The sequence below is a fragment of the Camelina sativa genome, chromosome 9 (assembly GCF_000633955.1).
Source record: "Camelina sativa cultivar DH55 chromosome 9, Cs, whole genome shotgun sequence".
Classification (NCBI taxonomy): Eukaryota; Viridiplantae; Streptophyta; class Magnoliopsida; order Brassicales; family Brassicaceae; genus Camelina; species Camelina sativa.
The window spans coordinates 25188850-25203336 of record NC_025693.1 but is presented as its reverse complement, the minus strand read 5'-3'; the positions used below and the strand labels follow the sequence as shown (position 1 = coordinate 25203336).

General features: G+C 36.0%; 2 protein-coding genes and 1 pseudogene across 4 annotated transcripts; 1 reads left to right on the top strand and 2 right to left on the bottom strand.

Annotated features, from left to right (window-relative positions):
* LOC104712167 lies at nt 4397-6699 on the top strand (annotated as a pseudogene).
* On the bottom strand, nt 7053-9448 carry LOC104712166 (putative nuclease HARBI1). Its single transcript, XM_010429003.2, has 2 exons — nt 9086-9448; nt 7053-8271 (listed from the first exon to the last, which is right to left on the bottom strand). Exons 1-2 carry the CDS (start codon nt 9267-9269, stop codon nt 7253-7255), a joined length of 1203 nt encoding a protein of 400 aa, XP_010427305.1. The 5' UTR covers nt 9270-9448; the 3' UTR covers nt 7053-7252.
* On the bottom strand, nt 9703-12773 carry LOC104712165 (RNA-binding protein 34-like). 3 transcript variants are annotated; one of them, XM_010429000.2, is made up of 5 exons: nt 12434-12773; nt 11551-11731; nt 11271-11457; nt 11035-11081; nt 9703-10931 (listed from the first exon to the last, which is right to left on the bottom strand). In XM_010429000.2, exons 1-5 carry the CDS (start codon nt 12720-12722, stop codon nt 9935-9937), a joined length of 1701 nt encoding a protein of 566 aa, XP_010427302.1. In that variant the 5' UTR covers nt 12723-12773; the 3' UTR covers nt 9703-9934. The 3 variants fall into 3 exon arrangements, with proteins under 3 accessions (XP_010427302.1, XP_010427303.1, XP_010427304.1); XM_010429001.2 differs by lacking the exon at nt 11551-11731 and having other exon boundaries at nt 12259-12773; XM_010429002.2 differs by lacking the exons at nt 11271-11457; nt 11551-11731 and adding an exon at nt 11976-12159 and having other exon boundaries at nt 9824-10931; nt 12259-12773.

The following is a 14487-nucleotide window of genomic DNA, read 5'->3' as shown; positions in this document are numbered from 1 at the left end:
CCTTTGTTTAATTTATTGTGTTTCTTAATTCTCTTTACTCTTTTTTTTTTTATTTTGTTTCTCTTTCTCTTTCAATTTTCATCATTCTCTTAGGCTCTTTTATTTCTTTTTGTTTTCATCAAAAAACCTTCTTACTTATTGTTAACCTTTTTGGAATTAAGTGTCGATTTAAAGAAGTTTTTCTGTTTTGCTTATTTTCGCAAGTCAATCATCTACGACGTCATTGTGTGTGTCTTGGTTGTATCACTGTATATATATATCAAGTATGAATTTGTTTCATATATGTTATGAAATTGATCAATTTCACTATAACATTTGGTTGAAGGAAACTATTATAATATTATATGTGATATGTGTGTATTCTTTTAATAAAGTAATATATATATATATATATATATACATTTCTTATAAAGATATAATATGTGTGTTAGTATATTGTGTATGTTACTTGTCAATCAATGAGAAAAAGACGATTGAAATCTAAGTTGGTAGATAATTCACTCACTTGTCCGATCCGATTCCACTTCCTAAATATATTGTATTTCATTAGCAACGACAAAATTAAATATAATTCTTTTATGAGAGAAACGACAAGGAAATATAGTTTTCTTAGCATGTAAGCTTTTTTTTCTTTCTTTGCAAACGTTTACAGACAGTGGTGCCCAAAAAGAAATGTGAAGAGCAAGAGTACTGGCCATGCAGAGAGAGAAACCCTAGGCACCTCCCTTCAATTTTTTTTAATTAAAAGGTCAAAAAACAACGAGAGAGGCGAATAATTAGCTAGATTAATATATATAAAAAAACAAAAAGATTTGGAAATTAATAAAGAAACAAATAAAGGTGAATTGGTAGTGGGGTGGTCTTTGGTGGAGTTGTCACAATCGAGTGTACCTTTGTTTTCCTCGGGTGTGACCCAAGTTTCGTTTTTCATAGTATTTATTTTAGTTATCTTTCTTATAATTTTTCGTCATTGTGTTTTTTGTCTTATAAAAATAAATTACCTTTGCATGGCGAGATTTTATAGATTCCGAGCGGTCAGTCTTAAGAATGATCCAAGAACTCGTAGGATTCTGTGTATATGGTTTCCTTCAAATATATGATAATACTATTATATTTTGTGATCCAATAAATCGTTCGGTGTTTTTTTCTTTCTGAACTTGGATATCAAAGAAGAAATTATAATGTGCTGATTTGGATAATTTGCAACACAAGATAAATAAAAACTAGAATGTATAATTAAGCCAACAAATCAAATCATGATGATTCAACACGGTTGTTTCTTTTTTTTTTCTTTTCTTTCGTGATTCTTGATGTGACCCTCATATAACTTACCGATAACATTGAATGATTGAAATTAATATATTTAGAATTATGATCACCGGCCAGTCTATATGTATTTGATGATTTATGTTTACAAATGTGAGGGGTACGTAAGATTTAGTAAAGACGGACATGTTTGTAGGAAGGTGTCCCAGTCCGCTCCGCGCGCGATTTCTAAAAGAAAGATTTGTGGTCCAAATTATGTATATTTGATCAAACCTCTTTTTAAATGGACCTGACTATGTCGACACATAACAGCAAACATCGCTAACTACATAATTCATAATCAACCTATTAAAAAATGATATTTATCAAAATTAATTATCTAATGATATTATACCAACGTATTTTAATATAACAGCAAACATCTCTCTCTGTCTCTCACTATTCGTTATCTTCATTATAAAAAAATCGTTTCAACTATGAAAATGATCAAACTGAGACAAAACGATAAGAAGAAGTTCCAATACATTTGAATTACTTGGAAATTTGGATGAAGTTGAAACACAAAGAAAGAACATGCTTTGAAATTCTGTAGTAGTAATATGAACTAGCCAATTTTCTTTCAATTATGTGTACTAAATTTATCTCACAAAACACTTTGGCATCAGCAACGCGAACAACTTGATTTTGAAACTAAGTAACATATCTATGACGCAAGATCATAATAAGTTATATGTTTGAGTAACTGAGAGTGTTTTAGTCGGAATGTAACATGTTGAGCTTCGAAGTAGCTGAACAAGAGGGATAATACGGTGTCTTCATCTATTGGTGAGCTATTGAACGACTAGGGAAGAAGCTTAACTCGAATCAGAGACCTCTAATTCATCGATGAAGAACTCTTTTTAAAGGAGCACTTTATCTTTTTATTTTATTTTTGATAGAAATTTAATATAATTTAAAGAAGTTCGTCTTTATAGAAATGTGCATGTGTGTGTGTTTTTTAGATTAGTAACACATTTTCATGCAACTAAAAAGAATCTTCTCTTATCTGTAGTGTACATCTCATGAGCACATATTCAAGGTTGTAAAGCAACACACCTTCTCTGCAGCTTTTTCTTTTCTTTTTCTTGCATCCATATTTCACATTTACATACAATATATAAATACTATTATATGCATCTATGATACAACTAATAGTTACTCATATAGCTTGATCTTAGCTTTCAAGATATACTTTTAAGTGTGAAAAAATCGATATAGCTAGCATCAAATTGAAATCGTTATCACGTGTCATTCTTTAGTAGAAGATTCCTAGATTCCAATGCAAGAACATGCATAATTTCATCTGTAAGAGAAATGCTCCGAAAGATATAGCCATATAGTATATAATCTATTTAACTATCTTTATACGGCTTTCTAATTACTGCTTTAAAAATGTTTCATGCATGCTAGCTAGATCTGGACCAGATCATCTGGTGTTGCTACTTGTACACCTTAATTTTATAAAGTCATACCTGTAGAGTAAAATAGACTAACTAATGCTCAAATTGTGGTAGATTGGATAATTTGTACCCTGAAAACCAAAAAAAAAAAAAACGTTTCTATAGAAGAATGTCGTACTTATACTGCTGATCACTTGAGAAAAATCTAGCTTTGTAATTTGTAAAAAGAGGAAGATATTAATGGTTAGGTTAGTGATATTTGTTTGTACAGTATTGTTTTTTTGATTGCATGTTTCGGCTGGCTTCATTATTATTACTCATTCATCATCATCAACAAAAACCGTTCAAGGAATATATACCTTAATGTTGCTTAGCCGCATCGGGGTAAAGCGTACCTCTAATGTGGCTTTACATCTAGGAGACTAGGAGCCAGGAGGCGTGTCTTGTCTATGATGGGTTTGCTATTCACAACACAAACTTTGTAAACAATAATCCTAGCTGTAATTGGGTCAATCTGTTGAGTGTGGGCATTTTATTGATAAATGGCCAAGCAAAGTTCGTTGACCAACAAACTCAATACTACTATACTTCCGATGCATGTGGGTTAATTAAGGGAGCATTGATTATATAATTACGTCTTTTAAACGACAAGACAACAAACAACGAGGATTCTTTCTCTTTACTCCCTTTTATTTTCGTTAATGCATTACATTAGGGCTATTTTTCACTGTGTGCTCTGATACCGTTTTATACAACACTTAAGGTGTACAATTCTAATTTCTAATACATACCCGAAACTGAAACATTGATACATAAACCATAAAAAAAAAAAAAGAAAAATCAAAAACATAATCTGAATGGTTTACTAAATAAATGGATCCTTAAAACAAGGGGAATTACACCCTATGACCAACAAAAAAACTATAATTAAACAACTAACTACTCTAACCATGTATAAGTAATATACTCTATATAAACTATAATATATACTATATTACCCTCTTTCACCACCATCTCCACCCCTCTACCACCACCATCCCCACCCCCTAAAACCACCATCTCCACCCTTTACAACCACCTCCGGCAGCCACAACCACCTCTGGCAGCCACCACCACCACCATATTTTTACCATCATCACCACTAAGGTTCCTAATGTACTATATTCTTTAGGATTTAGATTTCCTCCAACCACTACCGCTGGATCACTGCTGAAGAACCGCCGGACCACCGCCGACATATCACCGGACCATCGCCGGAGAACCGCTGGACCACCGCCGGATCACCGGACCACCGTCTACCACCACTGCCGTCCACCCCTATCCACCATTATCCTTAAACCAAAAACCCAAAATAATAATTTACACTANTCCATCCGGTCCAGACGTACGCTATGTACTACTGGTGCTTTCACTACTTCAAACGGATCTTGGAAACGTTTTTCGTTCACNTAATAATTTACACTACCCTTGATCCTACTTTTCTAATTTTTTTGAATAGATGATTATATTATTTGTTAGTTTTTTTTTTGGGCTACTCAGCTAATTTACCCTTAAAACAAAAGCCATTATTTGCAACAAATGTTTTATTTTTGGACCAAAAAAAAAAAAGGGTGAGGTAGCAAACTAAAATAAATGGTCCCAATGGTATAAGTTGGGAAGATAGTTAGTTCTCCTACTCCCAACTACATCCCTCTTCAATGCTCAATCTCGTCTTCTTCTTCTTCCTTCTCTCTATTTAGTTTCCTTTCTCTTTCTCTCAATTTCCTCATCTGGGTCTTCCTCGTTTGCTCCGCTTAATCGTCATGAAGGTCACCATCGTCTCTCGCAGCGGCAGAGAAGTTCTCAAGGCTCCTCTCGACCTCCCCGATTCGGTAATTTTGATACTCTTTCTCCGATCTGCTTCTTAGTGGGTCTGTTCCTATAATGTGATTTTGAGGGTTTTTGTTCCTTTAGTTAGTTTGCTTGCTCGATATCCCCCATGGAGATATGTAGGGAAAGTTTCATTCTTTTTTTATTGATTTGAGGGTTGCTGATTCGAATTTTGTGTGTANAATTGGGCTCTTGGAAAGCACAGCCGTCTGAGAAAGGTAAACAAAGCTTCCATCTAACCATTTTGCTACAACTGAAAGTTTTCAAAACTTTGTTTCTTTTTTCTGTTTCTGTTGTGGTTCTTATTGTTGGGGTTTTGATATTGGTATTGCAGATATTTGATGGAAAAGATGGGAAGNAAGAAGCGTTTCATAAGAGAGGTAAAGTTTTCATTTTTACTAGGGATTTTGACTTGTCGAAATGTTCAAAATAGATCTAGTCTTGACTGTGTAAGCTAGTGTTATATGTCATTTACATTGCTGTTTTAATCTGTTTTGAGTTCCTCCTTTTTGAATTTGATGCTTATGGGTTTATATAAGGAGTATCTAGATTTTGATAATGCTTTATGGTGGTGAGAAGGATCACCTTAAGCTTCTATACACAGTATTGGTTCTGTATCAATCATCACAAACCTTTTCTCATTAATGGATCAGTCCCTTTTTAGCCAGACAAAAAATGTTCACTTTAGGATTGTCTATTAATGACGATAGGTTGTAATGACAGTATCTGAATTCTTCTTAGTTCGTACTACAATGTATAATCAGTGTGTCACTTCAAATCTTAATCTGGTTTCTCTACAGTAAGTCAGTTACTGTATTGAAGTTTTTTCTTCTTCACATCTTTGAATAGATTTACTAAATGTATTATGGTATTTTATCAGTTGGTTTAAAAAAGGTGTGATTTGGGTTTTATTGTTTCAACAGCTAAGAAGTTTTACCCGTCGAGGCAAAGACTGACTCTTCCTGTAGCTCCTGGATCAAAGGAGAAACCTGTTGTCCTCAATAGCAAGAAATCACTCAAGGAGTACTGTGATGGAAACAACAACTCCTTAACCGTAGTCTTCAAAGACTTGGGGGCACAAGTTTCCTACCGCACGCTCTTCTTCTTCGAGTATCTTGGCCCTCTCCTTATCTACCCGGTCTTTTACTACTTACCTGTTTACAAGTTCCTTGGCTATGGAGAGGACCGTGTGATCCATCCGGTCCAGACGTACGCTATGTACTACTGGTGCTTTCACTACTTCAAACGGATCTTGGAAACGTTTTTCGTTCACCGGTTCAGCCATGCAACCTCCCCAATCGCGAATGTGTTCAGGAACTGTGCTTATTACTGGAGCTTTGGTGCTTACATTGCGTATTACGTCAACCATCCCTTGTACACACCAGTCAGTGACCTTCAGATGAAGATTGGTTTCGGTTTTGGTTTGGTCTGCCAAGTCGCAAACTTCTACTGTCACATTTTGCTGAAGAATCTTAGGGACCCTAGCGGGTCTGGAGGCTACCAGATTCCACGCGGTTTCCTCTTCAACATTGTTACATGTGCCAATTACACGACCGAGATTTACCAATGGCTAGGATTCAACATCGCTACACAGACTGTTGCTGGATACGTTTTCCTCGCTGTTGCTGCTCTCATCATGACCAATTGGGCTCTTGGAAAGCACAGCCGTCTGAGAAAGGTAAACAAAGCTTCCATCTAACCATTTTGCTACAACTGAAAGTTTTCAAAACTTTGTTTCTTTTTTCTGTTTCTGTTGTGGTTCTTATTGTTGGGGTTTTGATATTGGTATTGCAGATATTTGATGGAAAAGATGGGAAGCCAAAGTATCCAAGACGATGGGTGATACTTCCACCATTCCTTTAGAAAGCCATTGTCTTTTATAATCAGTTGAAGCTCTTAATAAAGTTTGAAAAAGATAATCTTCTTTGCTTTCTCTGTATTGTTAATTTTTTTTTTTGGGGTCAATCTGTATTTTGGTTATAACTTTTTTTTAATTCCTTTTGTTTCGAAAGTGTTTTTAAGTTAGAGTTTTAGAATGTACTTCTTTAGTTGTTTCTCACGCAAACCAAATCCTCCTCCTATGTATTGCATACTCAATAAGAAAGTTTGAATACAATAACATTAATCCATAAAAGAAAGGTTGTCTGCTACAGCTTATGATCTCAATCAAAATGTACTGAAAGCAAAAACCAATGTACGTATTACATTGTCATTTTTGATCATAGAAGACAAAACAAGTCACAAGGCATGTTATAAAGAAATGACATAATAGTTAGGAAGATTCGGAAACATGAACTCAAACCTATATGGCTATATTATATACAAATTGTTGTTTTCTATTTGGATGTTATTTTTGTTTGTTTTAAGTTTACCTTTAATTGTCTCTTTGTTAGTGTTCAATAAAATCAGCTTATGCGGCCTTCTACAGCTTAGTATTCAATCAATCAATTGCAATGAGTTTAGACGGCGATGAAGAAATTGACTAGTCTGAACGAAATACAAGTTGTAAAAGTTCAACATAACATTTTTATAAGTTACACATTTTTAGTTGTCTCGAAAGAATAGGTGAATTTTTCAGTAGATGAAACGAAAAATGTAATGGTAAACAAAATTACCAGAAGGAAACAGAAGCAAATTACGAAAGACTCAGACAAACCGGGAGAGAAAAAAGGTAATCATCAAGCGCTCCCCCACATTTGATCAGAGAGTTCATCTCTCAAGACCGATGAAGCCTCATCCGCAAGCTTGCAGCTTCGTTGCCTGTAATGTATGTCATGTTGGTGAGACAAAGTTTGATCATCCAAAGTTTGGTCACCCATATCGATAAGAATGTTGTGCAGCAAGCAACAGACAAAGATTATCCGTGGTAACCGGTTTCTATCAGGCATCCACATTACCCCGTGTATTATCCTCCACCTGTCTTTAAGCTTCGACAATGCCATCTCCGCGGCTTTTCTTGTCTCCGAGTGTCTTCTGTTGAACTCGGTTTGAGGAAGCGACAAGGGTTTGCCTTGGTATGGAGTGAGAAGCCATGGAAGAAGAGGAAAACCAGAATCCCCTACTATGTATTCTCTTAGCTCGGCTCTTTCTGAGACCAGAAACTTTTCCCCGCTCAGTCTCTTCCCTTTCTCAACTAGTTTGTAGAATCCCGAGTTCTTGAGGACAACATCATCGCTTAAACTTCCAGGCCAACCAGCGATTACATCGAGAAATCTCATGTCCGGGTCCACTACAGCCTGCAATATCATGCTGAAGTTCTTTTCTCCGTCCAGCCAAACTTTGTTTGAAGGTTCCACAGCAGGAAGGTTCATAACAATATGTGTAATGTCGATAGCGCCACAGCAATTAGGAAGACCAGAGATTTTCTCAAACTTTGATTTTATATCATCGAGTTTCGAAGGCCATGAGAGATGGTGCAATGCTCTCTCTTCCATTGATTCTACAAAGCGCCAAGTGATTTGGGAGACTGTTGACTGGTTCATCCCAAAGGTCTCCCCAATGACTGAGAGAGATTCGCCAGAGCCAAGCCTCCTAAGTGCCACAGCTACGCGGTCATTGAGAGATAAAGGTTTGCCATTAGAGTCACTGAAATTTGCAGGCTTTGCTGTGAAATCATCTTTGACAAGAGAGCAAATGTAGTCAAATGTCTTCCTTGATATCTTGAAAACTGACTCAAATGTCTTTAGATCCGATGAACCTAACAAAGGAGATAAATAAAAAACATGACATTGATCAACAACAAAGCCAAGCTTATTTCCCTTTTAGAACAAAGACATATTATCACTGTAAAAGATCCATAACTGTTCAAATATCACTATTAAAGCTCATAAAACACTGAACCAGCTTAAATTCAATAGTTGTAAAAACTAAAAGAAGAAGAGCTAATGTGCACTTATCATCAATTGGCTTTATCATTGACCTACTACAAAGAGGATTTATACATGAGGAGGAGAAGGAAGGAGATAAATGCAACAAACTAATGTAGTTGGACAATTTTCAATCACAGTATCGAAAACATGTAGCTGAGTGTTGTCAGTCACAAAGATTCAATAATGTCATGATCAGAAAACAAAATAACTTGCAGGATTGGTTACAGAAACACAGTCTAGTCAGAAGAGTCTGCTACTCTCCCCCCCAAAGTCTTAAAAAGGATTCATATCACTTAAAAAAATCGAAACACTAAAAGCAGAGCAGGGCACTACTAGCTCAAAAGTTGCATAATTTTAAAAAGAATCAAGTTCATCTCAACTTAATAAAACCCCTTCAGAGCTCTCTCACTTAAGTAAGCATACCACAATCGAATAAAACAAGTCACAAGTCACAAAACCCCAGAAACTACAAAATCAATAGATCGAAACAAAGTAAAAGATTGTTGAATAAAGAAACAACTCTTTGCCCCCTCCTACATTACTAATCTCAATCTAAAAATCCCCCTAGAAACAAAATTGCTCTTTTTCTCAATTCTCTCAAAGATTGTGAAATTGCTGCGAAAACAGAATAGATTTATTTACCAGAAAGACGGCGAGAGAAGCCATCCCACCAATCCAAGGAGGAATGAGAAGATGGTGAGTCTTCGTTGTTATTGAGAGCAACAGATGCGGAGGCGGCAGCAGCAGCAGCAGCAGCTAGCAACACGTTCCGATCAACCTTCTTCTCTGCTCTCTTCTTCTTCTTTATCGTTTTTAAAGGTCCCATCTTTTTATAAACCCAATACTCTATCTTCTTCTTCTTCTTCTACGATTTGAATCAAGTAGTTCTTTTTAGTGTGTGTTTCTTCTGGGTTTCGAGCTTTACTAAAAAGCATGCACTCTATAGAGATAGAGAGAGAGATAAGTCCCCAACACTAAAAAGAGACTAAAGATTAGAGATTTGGGTTTATGTGATGCTGATGTATTTGGATTTGGATTTGGAGTTTTTAAAAAAAAAAGAAAGGAAACGTGGCCATTGGTTTTTTTTTTGTTGATTAATTGCAAAAAAAAAAAAAAAAAATTAAAAGAGCCTTTTGAAAACAAACCTTAGGTTATATAAACTAGGTGATATATAATTGAATGAAGAAGATCACATTAACCAAAAAAAGATTACTAATAATAGTGTAGAGCATTGGTGCATTGTATAAGATCGATCATAGTAAAAGCAACACAGAAACAATTTATGATTTCTCTAACATTATGAGGACCAAAAAAAAAACAACTCCACTCTTCTACCAAAAAAAGTGGTCCACGTCCTTCCCATTACAAAAAAAATTGAAATGTAAAACAAAATTTTATAACACTATTGTTTGTTACAATGTTTTTGTAGAGAGAGAGAGAGAGAGAGAGAGAGAGAGAGAGCTTGTGGGGTGGGGATCATTATCAATCAGGTCAGCCTTGTTTTTGCAGCTTCTTAGGACAAGCTGAAGACAGATGACCTTTTTCTCCACACTCGTAACAGTTTCTCCTTTTGACCTTCTTACCAGTGCTAACCGGGGACGTTAAGTTTACATCATCAGCTTCATTTGTCGCAGCAGCAACGGATATCGGATCTGTAGCATATGTTTCGTCCATGAAAGTACCACCACCATTGCTTGTTACCTGAATCGGTCCTGCTTGGTGATCCAGCTTTGAGTTTGTGTTTTGAAGCTTCTTTGGACAAGCAGTAGAAAGATGACCCTTTTCTCCGCACTCGTAACAGTTTCTTCTTTTCACCTTACCAACAACGCTTCCGTTATCAGCTTCATTCGTAGCAGCATAAGTCTCATTCATGTAGTAGTAAGAATCACCACTAGTCTTTTGAAGAGCATACCCATCGACAGCCTCCTCACGACCCAGCTTTGAGTTTGCCTGATCATCAGCACCATCTTGTAGCTTTTTGGGACAGGCTGTAGAAAGATGACCCTTTTCTCCACACTCATAACAGACCCTCCTTTTGACTTTACCGCTGCTAACCGTGGTTGCAAAGTAGTTTCCGTTATCAACTTCGTTAGCCGGTACTAGATCATCAGGAGCAGCAGCATAAGTCTCTTCCACTGCTGCTGGTCTCTCTTTAAGGGCACAGCATATCTTGACAGGTCTTCCGGAAATAACATGCTGATCAAGCTTCAGCGCAATCGCCACAGACACGCTATCTTTGAAATCCACATGCGCGTACCCTTTAAAGTCCCCAGTCTCTTTGTTTTTGCCCAGCCGCACTGAGGTTATTACGCAGTCAGAGAAGAGTTTCCGTATGTCACGCTCTGTTGTGTCCCAAGCTAAATTCCCAATGTAAACCCTGTTATAGCCATCCACCATTTCTGGAGCGAAGCCAGACGATGTTTTCCTTCTGGGAATGGAAGGGGTGCTTGTTTTCACGTATTGCTGGATTGTCAAAAACCGATCACCCCTGGTAGTAAAAGTAAAGTAAAGAAGGATTTCACAACCACATATATATATATATATAACCAAGGAATGTCTTCAGCCACGAGTTATAGATATAGATTACTTACATTGCAGCTCTATCAAAAGCCAAAGCACGTTTTGCGCCATCTTCAGTCTGTATAAATTGAAAGGAAAAGATGTCAGAACAGTCTAAGACACAGTCCACTTAACCAAGTTCATTTGACAACTATACAGTAATTCTAAAGAAGCCTTGATTATATATCTCTGAAACTAACTCTAAAGCAATGTTCCAACACAAGTAAAAATGAAGCAGCAAAGTTAGATCGAAAAAAAAAAAACTTACTTCAAAAGTGATGAAGGCAATACCACTGAATGCACCATCCTCAGGACGCATCTTGCAGTCAACTTTAGTGATGACTCCAGAGCTTCTGAAGTAGCTACGAATCTCATCTTCTGTACTCTGATAAGGAATACCCCCAACATATAACTTGTTAGGAACAACACCCCCATCTACTACTTCTTCTTCTTTGCTGAAAAAAAAAAAACAAGAAGTCAATATACATAAAAAAAACTGAATACATAATTACAAACAACAGAGAGAGAGCTCAAATGAACAAACTTACTTGTCAGTATTATTAACTTGAATCTCTTCTACCTTCTTAACCTTGTCTTCTTCTTCCTCAGCCTTCTTTGGTGCTTTGTTTACCTTTCTCTTCTTCTTCTTCTTTTTTTTCTGCTTCTGCTTCTGCTTCTGCTTTTGGGGGTTATCCCCTTCCTTAGTTACTTGATCTCCTTCTAATTCGCCTTCCACAGTNAGCCAAAGCACGTTTTGCGCCATCTTCAGTCTGTATAAAATGAAACGAAATAAAGATGTCAGTACAGTCTAAGACACAGTCCACTTAACCAAGTTCATTTGACAACTATACAGTGTTCTAAAGAAGCCTTGATTTTATATCTCTGAAACTAACTCTAAAAGTCCAAAACAAAAAGCAATGTTCCAACACAAGTAAAAATGAAGCAGCAAAGTTAGATCGAAAAAAAAACTTACTTCAAAAGTGATGAAGGCAATACCACTGAATGCACCATCCTCAGGACGCATCTTGCAGTCAACTTTAGTGATGACTCCAGAGCTTCTGAAGTAGCTACGAATCTCATCTTCTGTACTCTGATAAGGAATACCCCCAACATATAACTTGTTAGGAACAACACCCCCATCTTCTTCTTCTTCTTTGCTGAAAAAAAAAAACAAAAACAAAAACATAGAAGTCAATATACATAAAAAACTGAATACATAATTACAAACAACAGAGAGCTCAAATGAACAAACTTACTTGTCAGTATTATTAACTTGAATCTCTTCTACCTTAACCTTGTCTTCTTCCTCAGCCTTCTTTGGTGCTTTGTTTACCTTTCTCTTCTTCTTTTTCTTCTTATTTTTCTGCTTCTGCTTCTGCTTCTGGGGGTTATGATCCCCTTCCTTAGTTCCTTCATCTCCTTCTAATTCGCCTTCCACAGAATCGTCTCTCTTTCTCTTCTTTATAATAATAATCTTCGTATCAGTTTTCTCGCTTGACCCACCATTGTCAACGTCACTCTCTCTGACTCCTTGGTCGTCTTCTTCTCTAGCGCCGCAAGTTTCGCTATTTCTTCGTTTCTCTCTCTTTGACAATCTGGGTTTGTGGCTAGCTGAATCAAGAAGCACTTTCAGAGACTGAGACTCGTATACGGAGGCAGATAGTGATTGAACCAAGTCTTGTCGAATCCTCTGCTTCAGCTTCTTGTTCGACAGCACCATCTTCGCTGATTCTCATCAAACTGAGTGAGTTCCCCAGACCGGAAAAATACAAAAAAAAAAAAAAAAACCCTAATTGATGATTTTGGATACGATCTGGATATGGGCCGGGCTTTAGGTTTATTGTGGGCTTTTAAGGTTCTTGAGGAGTAGGTTTTGTTGTTAAGGTCATCAATCATTTATTTCAACTTTGAAATCGTTTAATCATTTTTGTTATTGCTGCTTACTTACACCCGTAACGTACTTGCCACACATGCTCGCCCATACCATATTTTTTATAATAGGCCCGTCCAGTTCGACGAACGAGACTGAAAATATCTACTATGCATTGAGAAATATTAATTCATGTATCAAATATTATTACCCAAATAAAAAATATCATTGCTCTGATGCTTTCTGGATTTTGTTGAATGAATCTTTTTTTTTTTTTTTTTACCAATTACAAATTTTGTGTTTTTATTTTATTTTTAGATAAATGTCATTGAAGTCTGGTTGTAACATTTGGTGTTGTTGCTCATTGCTAAGTACTCCAATATCATATCATGTAAGATCAAGATCATCAATCCATATTTCAATTAATTATATTTATATTTAAAACAAACATATGTTCCGTTTTGATTGGTTATTAATGAATGTGATTACATGTATATATATATACAGTAATCTCAAATAAAGATGTTGACTTAGCTCCACCCTTATCTTTTAATAGATTTAACTATCTTTATCATGTGTGGATCTATTTATCACTGGCCGGTGTTAAACAATAAATGAAAACTTATAGTACGAGTTTTTGAAAGTAAAGATAACCTTATAGTTATGAGATCTGCTACGTTATTCTTGTTTTCTTATGTTATCATGTTTCTTATTTTGAGTCAGATTCGAGGTACGTACCATATCAATCTCTTACTAGTTCTGATTGTTTACCAGCAAAAAGTTTATAATTTTTTTATTAGATGAAAAAATTCTGCAACTATAAAAAAAAGGAAATCCTATAATACCATATATAGTAATGTGTTGTATGATTCTAGTTTTTAAAAAAAAAAATATAATTATAATGTCTTGTGGTTCATATACTGTATTGTTATATAACAGAGATGGAAGCTCAAAAGACGAAAGTCTGTACAGGTGTACGTGGATATTGGGCAGATCGATTGTACAGGTGTACCGGTGACAATTTGTTTAAGCAAATTGTGAAGAAACCAAGTTTCTAACCTATTTGAGTTACTTACCGTTCTTGGTGTTGATTGTGCCTATCCTATCCCATTACATTGTGATAATCAGTCTGCTAAATCTATATAAGCATGAATCCGGTGTTTCATGAGAGAACAAAGCATATTGAGGTAGATTGTCATTTCATTCGTGACGAGATTGTTTGTGGTGTGATTGCTCCACAATATGTTTCTCCACAATATGTTTCTACGCGTGAACAGCTTGCCGACATACTTACTAAGGCTCTTGGTCGCAAGGAGTTTGATGATTTTACTGGCAAGTTGGGTATTTGTGACCTCCATACTCCAACTTGAGGGGGGTATTGGGGGTTATATATTTCTCATGTGTGATTAATATATTGTACAGGTGTTTAAGTGCAATATATGTAAAGTACTAAGGGTTTATTCACATGTATGTATAAAAGGGCTATACCTCCGAATGAATAAAGTAAGCAAATCATTATACAAACTTGGTTTCTTCACAATTTGCTTAAACAAATATGGTGCAGGGTCACTCTCACTCAAGTTCGGGGTCTTCTACTATTTCGTCTTTTAATGTG

What these genes read in the sequence shown, in the direction of transcription:
- LOC104712166 (XM_010429003.2), bottom strand. Translation starts at nt 9,269, where the DNA reads ATGGGACCTTTAAAAACGATAAAGAAGAAGAAGAGAGCAGAGAAGAAG. An exon ending in CTTCTCTCGCCGTCTTTCTG is followed by an intron (nt 8,272 to 9,085) that starts GTAAATAAATCT and finishes CTCCTTTGTTAG; the next exon opens with GTTCATCGGATCTAAAGACA.
- LOC104712165 (XM_010429000.2), bottom strand. Translation starts at nt 12,722, where the DNA reads ATGGTGCTGTCGAACAAGAAGCTGAAGCAGAGGATTCGACAAGACTTG. An exon ending in CAAGTTAATAATACTGACAA is followed by an intron (nt 11,458 to 11,550) that starts GTAAGTTTGTTC and finishes TTTTTTTTTCAG; the next exon opens with CAAAGAAGAAGAAGTAGTAG. An exon ending in GCTTTTGATAGAGCTGCAAT is followed by an intron (nt 10,932 to 11,034) that starts GTAAGTAATCTA and finishes TTTTACTACCAG; the next exon opens with GGGTGATCGGTTTTTGACAA.